The 18771-nt window shown below is 38.5% G+C and overlaps 1 protein-coding gene across 3 annotated transcripts in view; it reads right to left on the bottom strand.

The window, feature by feature from the left end:
- Positions 1-18771, bottom strand: part of MEGF10 (multiple EGF like domains 10) — a 163301-nt gene that overhangs the window by 106534 nt on the left and 37996 nt on the right. For all 3 annotated transcript variants that reach the window (XM_060296162.1, XM_060296164.1, XM_060296163.1), the window contains exons 2-4: positions 17866-17998; positions 10197-10298; positions 9754-9854 (exon numbers count right to left, since the gene is read on the bottom strand). In XM_060296162.1, the coding sequence (XP_060152145.1) occupies positions 9754-9854; positions 10197-10298; positions 17866-17981 (319 nt within the window). In that variant the 5' untranslated portion in view covers positions 17982-17998. The remainder of the gene's footprint in view (positions 1-9753; positions 9855-10196; positions 10299-17865; positions 17999-18771) is intronic.

Genomic DNA, 18771 nt, shown 5'->3' with positions numbered 1-18771 from the left:
AATACAACATAATATTCCAATATAAAAGGAAGAAATAGGTGGAAACATATGAGTTATGTGGCAAATAGCCTAACTGCGTCCCTAACGTGCCCCCTGTGTGGCATTTCAGTCTTCTGGAAGGAAAATAGTCCTGGGCAAGTGAGCTGCAGATGTCTTTAAGCCCTTAACCCAAAACTTGGGTTTAAAACCCATTGCTTATTGAAACATGGCATTCAAACAAGAGTAAAGTTCATCAGCAGGAAATATTTTTTATATAAACACTGACCAGAGTTCTAGCCAGTTCAGTTTTTTCACAAAAGTGGCCAAGTTAAAAATCAGCTGTGAATATTCATTCAGTGCTATGGTAATCAATTGTCACACTCCTCTCTACTAAACACAGGAAATCATATACAGTTCAGTGTGCGGGAGTGAAGCCTTCTTATTTACAGTTCCAAAGTTCTCTTAATGATTGCCAAAGACAGCCAGGGCACATCCATGGGAACTGATCCTCTACCATCAGGGCTGGCCTACAAGGCAACAGGGTGGCGACCCAGGCCCCAAACCTCTTCCTGCGTCTTCCCTGTAAGCCACACTGCCCAGGATGCCCCCATTATAGCTTTAATTTGAAGTTAGCATTTGACCTCCACAATCTAACAAAAACAGGGTAACAGAGTCAAGTCCACCGCAAAGGAAACATTCATCACAACAGTCCTTTCCTCTGCAGCAGCATCCAGCAGCAGAAGACTGGGCATCTGGGCAAAAGGATGGGAGCTGCACCAGAGAAGGGACCCCAGGCCATGCCCTTTGTCCATTCACGATTCTGCGGCAAGCAGCCTTGCTTCCAGTGATCTGCTTTCTCTGCCATCAGTAAAGGAAATGGGAGGGAAAATGTATTACTAGCCTCATCTCAGGATTAGCCAATCCTTCCCACAGAGGGATAGCTGCCAACTTCCCACTCTGCTGTTGTCCTGTGAGCTTTTCCTAGTCCCATGAAACCAAATTTACAGGCAACTCCCACTTGCTAAGAGGTCAGGTTCCAAAGATGTGTTTGGAAATCAGTTGTGTGTATGGCCAAACACATCTTCCTAAAGTTCTAGTGTTGTAAATAATGGTTTGGATGCCTAGGGCAGCCTCAAATCCTTATATACTCCTCAAGTACAGGACTGTGGAGATCACGAGTCTGGGTCTCAGCTCCTTTCCGCAGACCTGGGAGTTTGCATATCACTGTCTAGGGCTCCCTAGAGCTCCCCTCGCTGCCATGGTAGCAGGGATCATGCTTCTCTCCTCAGGGCTCATGGTGGGGGCTGTGGGAGAAGACAAGGGGCTGCCCTGGCTCCAAGCCATTCCCAGAGCTACAAACAGTTGAGGCCTTGGGAGAGAGGGACCTGTGGACTTTGGGGTTAGGAGAGAATGGATCCCAGAGATGGTGGTAAGGGTAAGGGGCCCTGAAGGGCCTGGGTCTTTTGCTGGCTTGGCCCGTGGCATTTGTTATTCAAGTCTCAGTCTCAAACTATCTCTTTTACCAGCCTGGAAATCAGCACATTTCTCTCTCCACTGACACCTGTTGTTTCTACCCAGCATTTCTATGGCTCTTGAGACACAAAGCACTCTCACTTTATCCCCCTTGAAGCCAAAATACAAGTGACTAACAAACATATATTTCTTAAGAGAACAGCATAATAATTAAGGAAATGCAAAGTAAAGCAAGGTACCATTTTTGTCACCCAACAGGTTGAAAGAAATAATAATGCCTAATGTTGGTGAGGATATGGGGAAGTGGGCACCCTCATATACTCCTTGTGGGCATGCAAGTTATTAGAACCTGTCTAGACAGCAATTTGGAAGTTTGTATCAAAAAGTCTTAAAATGTGACTCAGATTTCTCCTTTCTCCCAATATCCATTATTCCCTTCCTACAGAAATATATTTTTACTGGGCCCCTGACCACCCAGAATAAAGATGCCCTTATAGCTTGGTGAGGTCATATGACTAAGGTCTAGTCAAAGCAGAAATGGAATGTGATCACTTCTAGAAACTCTCCTCAGGAAACAGCTGGCATTGTCATTTGCCTCTTTCTCCTGCCTCTTCCATCCATTGCTTGGGACCTAGATTGATGTGGGGTGATCAATAATGGCACATGAAGATGAAGGCTCCACCCTAGACGTGGTGGAGCAGAAAGGTGGAAATTGCCTGGGTTCCTTATTGGTTTACCAACCTCTGGACTCATGTGAGAAAGAAACAGAGTTTTACTCATAGCCAAACCTAATCTTACTGTTACAACATGCATACTCTTTGTCCCAGAAACCCCACTAAATTTGTCTTATTAATCTTTTGCATGTGCAAAGAGATACAAGATAGTTTAGTGGCTGCAGTGAGCATCTTTAAGTGTCAAACATTAGAATAAGCAGGTAGGTAGGAGGGAATGCAGAAAGGAAAGAAAGAAGAAAGGAAGAAAACATAAGTGAGGCAGGCAAAACAGTGAGGAGGAAATAGATGTTAACAGGTAATCCTGGAAAGCACTATGTTTAAGCCAATTTGTGTTATGCATCTTTTCATTTTGGGAACAAGGTCAAAATTCTAAATTAGAGAACTATATGAAATCTTGGGGTATGGGGGCTGAGAAGATGGAAGATGAGAATTGTCTGGAGATTGGTGATCTTGTGGAGGAAATTAATACTCTGGAGGAAAAGCCAGACAACTGACACCCTTGTGACTTCAGACAATACATGGGATCAGCACCAAGGCAAGGTGGAAGAGGATGAACAAGATGACTTTAGAGGTTGCGATTTCACATTCAAACACAGCTATGAGATTTGCAAAATGTAACCAGATACCAATATTTACAAGAGATGTGTGGTCATAAAAGATAAGAATTATATGAAAAGAAAAGATAATTGTAGCAATTATCATGGTAGTTAAAGTTAGGCCAAAAAATACATTTATATATCTTAATGACTAAAGATACACAAAATTCAATCAATTGGTATAGCCAACTGGGTAGAGGGTTGTAATCTAACTTGAAAACTAGGACTATTAAATCATATGTCTTAAATCTAAGGAATACAGGATACAACATCTAGAGTAGATAAAGGGCTCAGTATGTTTGGTCAAGGCAGTTAATCAAAGAACATGTTCTCTGGTATTTAAGAAACTTCAGAAAACAATACAAAAGAATATTATGTAGCCTTAAAACAAAAAGGAAATCCTATCACAGGCTACAACACGGATAAATCTTGAGGACATTACACTAAGTGAAATAAATCCATGATTCCACTCATATAAAGTATCTAAAGTAGTCAAAATCCTAGAAATATAAAGTAGAAGTAAAAATGTGGTCTCTAAGAGCTGAAGGTAGGGGAGAGGGGAAATTAGGTTTTAATGGGTATAGAGTTTCAGTTTTGAAAAATGAAAAAGTTCTAGAGGTCTGTTGTAAAACAATGTGAATACACTTAACACCACTGAACTGTACACTTAAAAATGATTAAGACGGCAAATTTAATGTTATGTAGTTTTTACTACAATTAGCTAACTAACTAAATAATATTAGCAAACTGAAAAGAGACCACCAGAATACTATTTTAAAATAACCCCCCCCCAAAAAAAATGAGATGATATAATTATTTGCTTAGGGGGTATCCGTCAGCTGTGTGAATATTTTGAATTTAATATAGAAACGTGTGTGAGAATCAAAATCTATAGTGTTTATAACTTTTGTTTTGAGAAGATAATTATAATACATAAAAGAATGTGGTCTATTGCAACAAGGGGCTGGTCTTCTAATTTCATTTTTTAAAAGTGTAGTGAAATAACTGATTAGAAATGTTAAAGTTGAAATTTTACAAATACAATATTAGAACATTTAAGAGAATTTAAGATTCCACCTTATTAATAAGTTGAACTTATTAGATTTACAAAAATTATTTAAGCACATGGGATCGTTTGTCACCCTAAAAGCCGGATTATTTAAAATAGGATTCAAATTTATTAAATATACAAATTCCATTTTAAAAACTTGATGGTGTTTAAATATGTAAAACATTAGTCAAAGGCCCTTTTATGTTTATGTGTTTGTTAAATTTTGTTAGACTGATGAATGAAACACCTGTAAGGTGATTTTAGCTTAAGAAACAACTAGGTTTTGTTGTTGTTGCTGTTGTTTATTTTTTTTTTATTGACCTATAGTTGATTTACAATACTGTGTTAGTTTCAGGTGTACAGCAAAGTGATTCAGCTACATATATATATTTTTTCAGATTATCTTCCATTATAGGTTGTTATAAGATACTGAATATAGTTCCCTGTGTTATACAGTAAATCTTTGTTGCTTATCTATTTTATGTATAGTAGTTTGTAACTGTTAATCCCATACTCCTAATTTATCCTCCCACCCTCCGTTTCCCCTTTGGGAACCGTAAGTTTGGTTTCTATGTCAAGAAACAACTAGGTTTTAGATTTATAACTTTAGTAAATCAAAATTAATTATTAACACTAACTTTAAAAGAAAGTAAGAAAAAATTCCATTTATAATGTCATCAAAAAGAATAAAAAAATCTAGAAACAATTTAACCAAAGAGGTGAAAGACCTGCACACTAAAAACTATAAGACATTGATGAAAGAAACTGAAGAAGACACAAATACATAAAACCTGACTCAAATATATTTGATACATTCCATGCTCATGTTTGGAAGAATTAATATTGTTAAAATGTCCATACTACTCAAAGCCATCTACAGATTCAATTCAATCCCTATCAAAATTCCAATGGCATTTTTCACCGAAATAGAAAAATCAATCCTAAAATTTGTGTGGAACCACAAAAGACCCCAAAGAGCTAAAGCAACCTTGAGAAAAAAGAACAAAGCTAGAGGTATCACACGCTGTGATTTCAAACTTTATTACAAAGCTATAGTAATCAAGACAGCATGGTACTGGCACAAAAACAGGCACATAGATCAATGGAACAGATAGAGAGTCCAGAAACAAACCCATGCATATATGTGTGGTCAATTAATTTACAACAAAAGAGCCAAGAACATACAAGAGGGAAAGAACAGTCTCTTCAATAAATGATGTTGGAAAAACTGGACAGCCCCATGCAAAAAATGAAACTGGACCATATCTTACACCATACACAAAAATCAACTCAAAATGGATTAAAGACTTGAGCGCAAGACCTGAAATGATAAAACTCTTAGAAGAAAACATAGGTGGTAAGCTCCTTGACATGGGGTTGTGGTGATGATTTTTTGGATTTGGCACCAAAAGCAAAGACAACAAAAGCAAAAATGAACAACTGAGACTCCACCAAACTAAAAAGCCATTGCAAAGCAAATACAAACAAAACCATCAACAAGCAAAAATAAACCAAAAAATCTGATCAAAAAATGGGCAGAGGATTTGAATATATATTTTTCTAAAGAAGATATACAGATGGCCAACAGGTATGTGAAAAGGTGCTCATCATCACTAATCATCAGGGAAATGCATATCAAAACCACAATTAGACATCACCTCACATCTGTTAGAATAGCTATCATCAAAAAAACAAGATATAACAAGTGTTGGCAAGGATGTGGAGAAAAGCAATGCTGGTGGGAACATAAATTAGTACAGCCACTATGGAAATATGGAAGTTCCTCAGAAAATTCAAAATAGAACTACAATGTGGTCTAGCAATTCCACTTCTGCATATTTATCTGAAGGAAACAAAACATTAACACAAAAAGATATCTGCCGCCCCATGCTCACTGCAGCATTATTTACAAAGGCCAACATGTGGAAACAACCTAGTGTCCATCAATGGATAAATGGATAAAGATGTGATATACATATATAGTGGAATACTATTCAGATAAAAGAGAATGAAATCTTGCCATTTGCAACAAAATGAATAGAGGGTGTTATACTAAGTAAAATAAGTCAGACAGAAAAGACAAATACTGTATAATGTCAATTATATGTGGAATCTAAAAACAAAATAAAATGAAAACAGAATCATAGATACAAAGAACAAATGAGTGGTTTCTGGGAGGAGGGGGTGGGGGTGAAATAGGTGAAGGCGATTAAGAAGTAAAACTCTCCAGTTATAAAATAAATAAACCACAGGTATGTAAGTAATATACAGCATAAGGAATATGGTCAATGATGTTGTAATAACTTTGTATGGGGACACATAGTTACTAGGCTTATCCTGGAGATCATTTCTTCATATATAGAAATGTCAAATCACTATGTAGTAACCTGAAACTAACATGATAGTGTATGACAACTCTATTATTTCAAATATTTTAAAAAGTCAAGAAAGTAAATAAATGATATTCCAGTTTTTAAAAAAGCAATGAAACACACAATTAGGCAATAATAGTAACTCTGAAAAATGAATACACTTACAAGCTTAATTAATTTTATGAACCGGTTAAAACCTCAGGAAGGAATCATAGACATCTTCATGTCTAGTATTTTCTCCTTGGAAGATTTTCCAATTCATTCTTTTTCTCCGACCAGATTCTTAGGAAAGGCTTCTAACCACGTTATTCCCTGAACACTCCATTTTGGATCTTCCTGCCTGATGGTACATGTCTGTCTTCTGAACACAGACCCTTGTTACCCAAAGTGTGCTCTGTGGACCAGCAGCTTCTGCACAGCCTGAGAGTTTAGCAGAGATGCATAATCTTGGGCAGGATGCAGCAGGGGTGGAGAGGGATGGGAGGATGGAACTTTCTCTCCAGGGGAGATACCCCAGACACCTAAAAGAAACTATTTTCCTAATACAGGTGGTTATGTGAAACCATCCTTTTTTTGCCTTCTAGGTAAACTGATTACCAAAATTAAACTAAAATTATTATCAATTCCTGTGTTTCAATTCCTTTTGATAACTTGCTGGAAACAGTTAAAATGGTGACAGTGCTAGGTGCCTGGCAGCAAAACCTAGTTGAAAAACAGATTATGAAAGCAGAACAAAGAATCATGTGTTCTCTCTTCCTTCTCTGTCCACAAGGGTGCCTCACTAGTGTCAGCTGTTGAGAGAACAGAAGATTTACCAGTGGCATCCCCAAGAACAAGGAAATCAGGGAAGCATGATTGTCCTCTGGGGTTAAGCTGTGAAATCAAGACATCAGAGTGGAGACATGCAAAATACCCTTAAAGAGATCAAATAGCTTCTAGGCCTTTGAGACTAGACAGTAAGCTGATTAAATATATTAACATATCTGAAGAAAAAATATTTCAGTCTCCAGGAACAGTTGGTCATCCAAGAAGGCTTAGAAAAGGAGAATTTTAGAGGCAAATTCTAGAGGTGTCCATCCAAGCGGTCAGGAGGACACCTTGCAACCTGTCTTGTGTGAGATCAAGGAAGAGTTATCTTTACCATCATATGACGGCAATAATTTTTACCAGGTATGATGGTGCTGTGGGATAGCCTTGCTTTCTGAGGCAGGCTGCACTACTGAATAAAATGATGGCGGTGTTGGGCTCTGGGAAGCTGGAACCACGAAGCACTAAAAATTTTCTCTCTAACTGACCTTGCTCAGATCCACACTCCCCACATCAGCTGCCAATAAAATCTAGTTTTTCACATGCCAGACCTTCAAGGAGAAAAGGTATGACTAGGAGACTGTAAGCACCTCTCCAGGTTCTGTGTAACAATGAATTAGCATCCCAGCTTTATAGATGGTTCCTATGACCTGGGTTAAGAGAAGAGAATCCTGGGAGACAGAACTATTTTCTCAGTGTGCTGACAATTGTATTTGTAAGTTTGAACCCTGGTAAGTGCACCAAGATAATATCATCCCGAAGCTTCTGTATAGTGGCCAGCCCAACCAGCGAAGCCTCCCCACTCTTCACTCTGTGTGTATTCAGGGCTTTCCTTTGAAAATTTCCCATCAGCCTGGGCCACAGAGATCACTTCATGATTATTCTCTAAGATGTTTGATTATAAACATGTAAGTTTTCTTATTCAGCATCATTATTAATCAAACACATGCAAATAAAGAAAAAAAATAGCAAACGGAAAATTGCCACAGGGTATAAGCAAAAAGACATTCTATACTGCTGGTGGTGGTATAAATTGGAAAAACACCAAACATCTTAGAAATATGTGTATGCCTCTGACCCAGCAATTCTACTATTAGGAAGTTATCCTTACCTATTAATTATGGATATGAACAAAGATTTAACCACAATGATGTCTTCTAAAGCAGTCCATAATAGTTAAAACTCGGAAATCATGTAAATATTCAAGAGTTGAGATCAGTCAAATAAACGTCTATAATGCAATAACATACTGACTTTTGTTAAATGTTACAGAAGTTCATTTACTGACCAGGAAAGACATTCACAACATATTTGTATTTTCTTCTTTTCACTTAGTTACATTTTATAATTTCTCTTCAACGAACATTTATTATGTATAGCCTTGGTTTTGAATAAAAATTTGAGAAATCACCCCATCTATATAAATAAAGAATAGACTCCAGGGATTGGAAGGAAGATGACACATACACTGGTCCAAACCCCCTTGCTGCTTGAGAGCAAATTAGCCTCAAAGAGTTATAAATGGTTTATCCAGGGCCACCCAGAAGATTGATGGCCAAGCCAGTGCTATCACTCAGCTCTGCAGAGTTTTAAGCCCAGTGATGTGTCCAACCACTCCTAGTACCTCCAAATTAGAGCAGAACTTTGTCTCTCTCTATACTACTCAACAGCAGCATCTCAGCTCAGAAAGCAAAGGTGTCCCTCTAACTTTGTGTTGAGCCAAGATATTTGAATAAAATTGTATTTGTTGCTCTCTTCTACGTGTCCTAAACACAATGGTAAGAAACCCCAATTGCAAACTGCATGTCACATGATATTCTAGGATTTCCTAAAGTGCATCAAAAAACATCAAACTTCTCTTAAGACATCTCAAAGATGTAGAGAATGGACTTGAAGACGGAGGGGGAAGGGTAAGCTGGGACGAAGTGAGAGAGTGGCATGGACATATATACACTACCAAATGTAAAATAGCTAGCTAATGGGAAGCAGCCGCATAGCACAGGGAGATCAGCTCGGTGCTTTGTGACCACCTAGAGGGGTGGAATAGGGATGGTGGGAGGGAGGCGCAAGAGGGAAGGGATATGGGGATATATGTATATGTATAGCTGAGTCACTTTGTTATACAGCAGAAACTAACACAACACTGTAAGGCAATTATACTCCAAAAAAGATGTTAAAAAACAAAACAAAACATCACAAAATGAATTGGTGAGATGGGGAGGGGAGGGAGGAGAGAAATGACAATGAAAAAAGGTCTACTTTGTAACCCAGACTTACAGTCATTTCCTATTGCGAAAGCTCCTCTACCTTTAATAAGCGTATCATTCTATGTATCAGAAAAGAACATGCTGGCCTTTCAGAAGTTGACTCGGGACTCTGTTGAGCTGCTGCAGGAAGGTTATATCTCTGTTCTCTTCTGTGACCTAAGTTCAATGACTTCCTGACCAATTTCCAAACAGACATTTATTGAAGGACTGTAATGAACATCGCAGCATCCTGCCTTGAATCATCTTTCTACAACATCTGCTTTCTCCTCAAGTGACATTCATTTGGAGATTTTTCATAGGACAGAGGGACACAGTTAATGCTTCCCTCCTTACACAGGCCAAGAAAGCAGCAGTGAATGAAAGGGAATGATCCAAGATGCCCCATCTCCCCAGGCCTCTGTTCCAGCCTCCCCTAAATGCAAACCAACACTGCAAAAAATAAATGAACCTCCAAGGGATGCAAGTCTTACTTACGGACACACATTTCCCTGCTCTCATAAAATCCAGGACAACACTGGGATTTGCGCCTATACATAGTTTTTTCTCCATGTCGATAGGCTGTCCGATAACTGATTCTATAGAAAGGGGAAAAATCACATTGTTACTTTATTGGACCTGTAATTTGATTAGAAATCAAGACTTTATATTTTAATACAAAAAGCTATTAAATATAATAAAGGTATAAAAAGCAAAGTACTCCAAAATAATTAAGAAGAAACATGGGATATATGTTTTGACCAATATTATGCTAACTCACTAATTTGCTAAGAATATACTGATTGTCCATTTAAGCCAACCTACACTTTATTTCAAGGAATCAAGTTTCATGACTTCCCTACTTCACTTATCTCGAGATATCTCATATCAGACTCCTTCCCAGCTTGCCAAACACAGAAGTACATCTGAGCTTCCATTACCTGTGTCGCGTGCATTTAAACCAGTTCAGAATGTCAGTGCAGCTAGTGTAGTAAATTTGATCAAAGGGATGTGGGTATGACTCTTGCACAGTCACGGAGTAGCTGAAAAGAAGAGGAAAGAGAAGGAATCAGTATTTCTCTTTCTTACATTACTGATAGGCTGTGTACCAAAAAAACAGTGACTGGCTAAATTATCTCCACTTGCAACTCCACACTGACCTTTAACAGAGAATCTTCAGGTTTTTTCAGGTTTCTATTTGTACTAGAACCCTAAAAGATCCAATATTAATAATATATTTTAAAGACAAGGGTTCATCCTATACAGTTCAAAAAAATCTCATTTACTATTCACCCAAAACTCTGATATTCCTAAATTTAAAAACGTATCACCACATATTTTTCTGTATTTAATTCCATCCCCTCCCCCGGGGTCCAGGGATATCAAGACCTTTCACAAATTGTTTTCAATCTAGGCCTCATGCAAATAATAAGGGTAATCAGCAAAAAGACAATCCAAGTACATTTTGCTACTGATTTTGGAAAATCAGAAAGACTATATTTCTCTGGTTGGAACTTGTAATAATTTTCTTTCTTGTGCCTGCCCTACTTCTTAGGCAATGGAAGACTATATACAACCTCTACATAGAAGCTACAAAGAAGTCTTTAAACCCAATTCTAAACATATGGCTGAGACAGTTAGCCTGAAATAATCATATGAACAACCTGTTGCTACTTAAACAGTCTGTTTTCCAACATATTTTCACTAACAGCTTCTTGTTAGAGTAAAAGCATGCACTCCTAAGGGCCTAAGAATGTGGCTGAAAAGCACCCATGAAATATAAAGAATATTCAATGTTCAATCCTATATTTCTTCATTTCAAAGCAGTCTATTACATGCTCAAGAGCTCAGATTTCTTGCCTACAGGAAAATCTGGAGAATCTTCTTTTCAAAACAATTTATTCTATTTTCTTTAACAGTCTCTTAAAGATTTCCACTAAAATCTTTAATTCATGCTAACAACAATGACAACAACAAAATGGGCCTCAATCATGGACTCACTTGGTGTAGATCAATAGCCCAAGTTAATTAATAGGAACTATCAACTACAGAAGGTACGGAAGGAATGAGGTTAAAATTTCAGCCTGAAGAGTTCAGGTTAGATAGAGAGCAGAAACTTCTAATTTGAAAAGCTAAGCAGTATTGGCCTCACAAACAGAGCAATTTCTTTCTCCAAGTGGTCTCTCTCAGCCATTATGAGACATCCATGAATTAATCATACAATTCATACTGTTTGTACTTGATTCTTTGGGACACTGCAACTTGATTTCTAGGTAAATTTAGGGATCCTCCACAAGCCTGAGGCAGATGCAATAAGTCCCAGTGAAAAAATCACTGGATTAGAATAAGGCAGGGTTATCATCCTGATCTGACACTGAGCACCTGGCTGACCTTCAGCAGGTAACCTCACTTCCCGGGGTTTTGACAATCACATCATAAAACCAGGGGTTCAGAGATGTTCTTGGAGATCCCTTCTTACTTGGCATTCTGCATTTCTAACATACATTTCAGATGACTACTTCCTTCTATTCCAGCAGACAACACCTGCAGGAACAGGTTCAGACGAGCGTCGAGTATGCCACTGCCTACATCTCTGATATAACTCCTTTGGGGTAAAGCGAGAGGCCTGAGTTAAAATATAAACGTTCTTGGAATGAAATATCACATGAAGCTATTCAGATTTTCTTCAGAACCCTAGCAGTGTCCTGAGGTTCAGGTTGTTGCAATTTCTAAGACTTCCTCGCCAATTCTTTTCCCTCCCTATCCAGCAGCTTGTAAAGGCCTGCAGCATTATTTCTCCATTCCATTTCTAGTGGAGAGCAAAGCGAATGAATGTCCTGTGTGTGTGGAACTGCCATCTAGGCAGTCCTACATTCCCATGAGCAAAACAGAACAACTTTCCACATGTGCTATGGGAATGAAAAAGAAACCACCCTAAATTAATGCTGCTTGGGTGAAAAAATGTAATCTACCAGGCTCCATAGTACTAATTTAGCTGAACTAAATTGGTTTGTTAGAACTAGGCCTGATGCAGTATTCCCACAAAATTTCACAGGCCATGTTAAGTGTTAAGATCTGAATGCCTTGGAGAGCAAAAGTGATAATCAACTAAGGGACCCTGGCCAAACACACGCCATTGGATGTGATGGGGGAGCTGACTCCACAAGCAAACGTGAAAAGTGTTTTCACTAATTTCTAGCAGCCTGGAAGGTTTCTTCAATAAGAGAAAATGTTAAAGTACATGAGCTTCCTCTCCTGGACATTTGCTGCTCACCAATAGCTTAATTTGCAGGATGCTTCTCTGCTTTTAGGATATAAAAAAGCTCTTCTCTATAAAAGGATAATCAAACCATTAAGGATTCCAATTCAACAAACGTTTATTGAATAAATTCTATTCAATTCCTGCCCTCAAAGGGCTCTCAAGAGAGGCCAGCACGTAAATGCTAAAAATAACCTGCTCTTACTTTAATAGAGAAATATAGAGAGTTTGGGGAAAATCGAAGTGTAAAATTCATTATGGTTGAGCATTTCTCTTCAGTCTTGACACTTCTAATTAGAATTATTCAGTCTCAAACTCAATGAAGAACAGACCGAATATAAATTACTTTTCACATTGATCAGCTACTGAGGCTTCCACTTAAGTTTACGGGAGAAGGGCTCTAAGCCTTTTCAACCCAAATTTCTTTTCTGTTCTTTTGCATACATTCTTTTTCTTTTCTAAACAATCTCTTTTTTTTTTTTATTTTTTTTATTTATTTTTTTTTTTGCCGAACGCGGGGCCTCTCACTGTTTTGGCCTCTCCCGTTGTGGAGCACAGGCTCCGGACGCGCAGGCTCAAGGGTCATGGCTCACGGGCCCAGTCGCTCCGAGGCATGTGGGATCTTCCGGGACCGGGGCACGAACCCGTGCCCCCTGCATTGGCAGGCGGACTCTCAACCACTGCGCCACCAGGGAAGCCCCAACTTTTCATTTTTAATGATATTATAATCACACTAGAAAATTTGGAAAACAAATCTTTAAGAGAGGGAGAGAACTGTATAACTCTTACCTAACCACACATAGCATTTTGCTGTACTTCTTTTACCATCCCTAGGGTTTTTAGTTTTTACTTATAGTTTTGTCTTTTTGTTTTTATATTTTCATACTCATGCTATACACATAATTTTAAACCTACTTTTTAAATTTAAGGCTATCATAAGCATTTCTCCATGTTAGTAAATAGTCTTCAAATTATGACTACCAAATACTCACAACTACACCTAATTTGCTCAATACCCACCTATCATTAGACAATTAAGTTGTTGTCACTTTTCAAGGGGCCACTTTCTGGAAGCTGTGTGCCCACATCAGGAAGGGAAATGTCTCTGAGAACTGGATGACTTCCTCTGGTCCTCAGTGCTGCTGTTTGAACTTAATTAGTACCTCTTGATAGTCCACACCTCCCTGTTCATCTGCAGCTGCTCTTAAAGTCACAGAATGGGAAGCAACCTTCTCAATTGTCTAGTCCAATCCCATTTTCATCACAAATAAGCCACACCGAGCTCCCAGTGCTAGTGGTCAGTCTAGAGCCGGTACTAACACCAAGACCCCCAGACAGCATCCTGTACCTCTGTCCCCTCTCAGATGTTGTAGAATATTGAAAGCTTCTAAAGCAGACAGTGAGTGGCAAACTGTGGTATAAAAGGAATCTGGTCCCAATTCTACACTATTTTCAGCATCAAGATGCAAAACCCTTTATCTCCTGCTTGTTTGTTTAATCTTCTCAAACACACTGAAAACATATCATCACGGTGATTTTAAACTATTAAGTATTGTCCAGGGAGGAACCCCAACAAGATTTAATTTAAGGTCAAAGAACAGGGGGGAAAAGCCATCATCACTTGGACACATTCCAAAGTGGTTAATTACATTTCATCTGCCTAGATTATCTTGTTACTTTAATTAAATATGGTAATAATTATCATTTCTTATCTCTGCTCGCTTCAGGAATGCAGCTTCAATTATTACCACTCCTGTGTCCCACCCCCAAGGGGTTGGGCAGAGAAAGCCTTCTCTTCATTTGTGCCTTCTTTAGAAGAAACCCCATTATATGGAAATACTTAAACTCACACAACAGGGAAAGGAGATGGGGAGAAGGAACAGATGATTCATGGAGTTATTCATTTTCCAAAAGGATGCTGTGCAGAATTCCTTTAATAACAAGCATCCCTTGTGTATTTTAAATGATTTCATTTTCCTTCATTTCCTTTCATGTATAACTTCTAAGAATCACAATTGCTGCATTAAAATGAGGCATACTTTTATTTGAAAATAAATGATTCAGTAGGTCTGGGGAGGGACCTGAGAGTCTGCATTTCCAACAAGCTCCCAGCTGAGGTTCCTGCCGCTGCAGCTCCACAGACCACACTCTGAGAAGCAAGGCTGCAGGTGATTCCATGGCTCGGAACCATTGGTGACAGGTGGGCTTTAGTGTAAGGAAAACCTACAATGAGCACTACTTGGCCCTACTACCAGGACTTTTGTCCTTGAAGCTAATCTTCCTCTCCCTGTTTCAATTCAAGCTCATTTCAGTTTTTGAAAATACAGGAGAACCTGTCAGCTGCACCTTTATTTGATCATTTTAATTTATACTCCTTTTCTCCATTCTTGCCAAAACAATTCCACTTTTTTTTTAACCTTTCTTCAAAGAATCATTATCTAGCCTTATAACAGAAAATCTATCAATAAGAAAATTGTAGCTGTCAATTTTTCTTTTTAGCAGTTTATAGGAAAAATATAGACAGGAAAAAAATCTCCATCATTTTCCTATTTTTCCACACTGAATTTCTTCCCCATTAGTGAGTATTTTAGCGGTTACTCTAATCACCTGTACAACAGTGGAATTATATTAGGTTTAGAGATTAATGTGCCCCTTCTCTATCACTCCCCCCTCCCCACCCCCACTACTGATGTCCATATTTAGTCATTTCCTTTCCTACCAGAAGGTGAGTTTACTCCTCAACAATTATTCACTGAGCACATGCCATATGCAAGGCAGTGTTTTAGACATTGGGAATTTAAAATGGTGAACAGAACAATGCAATTATGTGTTGGTAAGTATGGTTAAATATTCAGCAAGAAATCAGGACAAAATGTGTACATCTGAGTGGGTGCTGGATTACCTGAAGTCTTGGATTCTTTTCTCTTTGTAGCCTTTCCCTCGGAGAGCTCATCTGTTCTCTCATCATGCTGGAGACTCCCAAATCTATATTCCCAAACACTTTCAGGCACATATTTCTCTTTTCTTTTTTTTTTACATTCATCCAGCACTTTTTATTTTACAAAACATCTTTCATACATTATTTGATGAAAGTTTCACAATAAATCTTTGAATTGGATGATGTTAAGAGACTCATCCAAGATCACTGGACTGCTTAAGTGAAAAAAACAGGGCTAAGCCAATACTCTTTCTTATATTTCATAAGGCCTTTTTGTCCACGACGATTATAAGATAGGACAATGTCAAAACAAACTAGGGAGGGGGGGGCTTCCCTGGTGGCGCAGTGGTTAAGAATCCGCCTGCCAATGCAGGGGATACGGGTTCGAGCCCTGGTCTGGGAAGATCCCACATGCCGCGGAGCAACTAGGCGCGTGCGCCACAACTACTGAGCCTGCGTTCTAGAGCCCTCGAGCCACAACTACTGAAATCTGCGTGCCTAGAGCCTGTGCTCAGCAACAAGAGAAGCCACAGCAATGAGAAGCCCTTGCACCGCAACAAAGAGTAGCCCCTGCGTGCAGCAACGAAGACCCAACACGTCCAGTAAAAAAAAAAAAGAAAACCTGGGGGAAATATCTTTTTAATGTTTTGTTTAAATGAAAAGTTAAACATTCATCCAGGCCCATATTTCAAACTGATCATATCAATACAACATGATAAAACCACAATAATCTCTTCCCTGTCAAATCAGCTCTCTTCTTTTTATTTTTCCATATGTGCAGTGACACCTCCACTCTTTCACAGCAGGTTCTAAATCTCAGCCTTTTCTGCCTCTTTCACCTCCACAGTTAATGTATTACCAAGATCTCTTGATTCTTATCTCACAGTACCTAACAAATTTGATTTTTCCTCCCATTCCAAAGCTATCATCCTCCAAGAACTTCAACCATCAATGGACGATCCCTCTTCTAAATTTGATATGTTCTTATTCACGTATTCATCAATTCATTTTTATTACTTTAATCATATTTATTATGTATTTTGTTGATGAAATGTTTTATGAGTGGTTCTGTGAAAATTATAAAGATAATTAATAGGAAGTCCCTTCCCTTAAATTCTATATAACATAGTTAATAGCACAAATACATAGAACTTTATTACACATTCATATTTCCTCTACAGCTTAAAGTTTCATAAGGCTACATAACTCTATTGATTGATCAGGAAAATATGTTTTTGTTACCCTGAATGTAATACTGCCAATGGAGTTGGGGACGAGCCCTCACCGATAAATAACGCTATGAGTGAGGAACCAGTGTGCCCCTAGAATAATACAGCTGCTGTGCCTGAAAGACTCTGAGCTTTGTGCATCCCACCCGTGGGTGACACAGCGATTAGAATGTTTACTCTGTGGTGTACTCATCAGGATGCTGAAGGTGACAGGAAAAAGAGACCAAGAGTTTGATGTCATTGAACTTACAGCTATTACAAATATGTATTAATCTCTAGTACTTGACACCTTCTATTTGCTTGAACAACTTGCAAGTGCAATGTTAATTTCGGATAAAGATACACACGTTCCTAGGAATGCAAGTAGCACGTGAGAGCACGGTAAACTGCATTTGACGGCACTGCAGTATCACTAAATGGTTTGTGCTGTTTCTGTGTTCCAAAAGGGACTATAAGATGACCTATTATTTTGTACTTCTTCTGTATTTCCTACTGCAAATCACCTAGATCTGGATACTATATCATCTGCTTTCAAATAATCTATTCAACCTTGCCCTCCTCAATCCTGCATTGACTCTAGTTTTACTGGGCACAGTCCTTAGTGGTCTGCATGGCACTGGTTTCAAACTACCTTCCATCCTAGAACCCCACCCAATCACTGCCATCTACTCGTCTTATTCAGGTCTTCAAAGACATCTCAGGGGACAATACTTCCATGCAGCCTTGCCAGTTCCTCCAGAAATCATGTCTCCCTTTCAGGCCACCTACTGCACAATTTTTTATGCCATTCATTTCAACACTCTAGGATATTATTCCACACTGTCTTCCACTGCTCCCTCATTGGTTCCCATGCATAGGTCCAGTTCCACCAAATTATTGCAAACAGATACAGAGCAGGGAGAAGACCTTAGGGAGGTCGTTTTAATCAATCTATTAATGTTTTCCTTGGTCTTACAACTGCACCTGTGTTAGAATCAGTATATCAAGTTTTCTTCACATAATATATATTCTCTAAGACCAAGGTGAATTATACTATCTAATTATTACATATAACTAATGATTTTTACATATAAGTAATTTTATAATCTCTTCTCAAATTCTAATTTTATATATGGTACTGATAAGGAGAGTATACAAAGGAATCTATCAGAAATTATTTCTCAGACTACTTTCAAAACCATTACCTTTCCCAGTGGCTACACACATTAGGGTCTTCAAGGTTCAGAGATGATGCTGTCCTGATCCAGTGGCATAACAGTATACAGATAAAGCCCAGGCATGAGTTCAAAGAAATAACCATTGTTTCTGAAGAACAACCTACAAGAAAAAAAATCCAAATTAAAGATGCGTTAAAATGACCCAAACAGAATTCTTCTGAGCACATCAACTATTCAGTACCAGTTGTTACTAGGGCTGAAACATGCATAACGAGTCTTGGATTTATGATGGGTCACCAGCTTTCACGGTCCAGGAGAGAGAGATATTTCTTATGTTGTCAGGATGGTCACCATTTTGTAAATTACTAAAAAGTGCAAATCATCATTAATTGCCACCATAACAAGAGACCTTCTCTTCCATGCCAGCTAACATTAAAGGAATCTACCCCAACAGCTCAGAGCAACACAGTCTTCCAGATTCTCTCACCAGGCATATTTCCCTTCTGGAAGAAGAGGGCACACAGAGGAATCTGGCCTCATTTGTCCTAGAGGATAAATAATGAAACAGAAGCTCCATTGACTCAAGACAGAGGCACCTCAGGCTTAAACTGAGAGTCATTCAATAATTCATTCAACGTACACTGAATGCCCACTCTATCCTAGGCACCGTGCAAACACTGGACATAAAACACACATCTAGTTCCTGTCCCTGCCCATCAAGATCTTTATAATTTAATAATTGTGATTTACATTTCTTATATTTAGTGCTTCTGTCTCCCCATCTGCTGAACAGAGACAAAACCAGCTGTTTTATAGAGGTTTCTACATAGGTGTATAGAAAAAAAGTGTAAAGGTGTTTGGCGGTCAGTGTTAGAAAAAATGAACCTGGTATTACTATCGAGAGGAAGAAAGACCAAAAAGGAAAAACAATTA

The sequence above is a fragment of the Globicephala melas genome, chromosome 3 (genome assembly GCF_963455315.2).
Source record: "Globicephala melas chromosome 3, mGloMel1.2, whole genome shotgun sequence".
NCBI lineage: Eukaryota > Metazoa > Chordata > Mammalia > Artiodactyla > Delphinidae > Globicephala > Globicephala melas.
The sequence above is the reverse complement of the archived record's forward strand: the minus strand, read 5'-3'. Positions and strand labels throughout refer to the sequence as shown.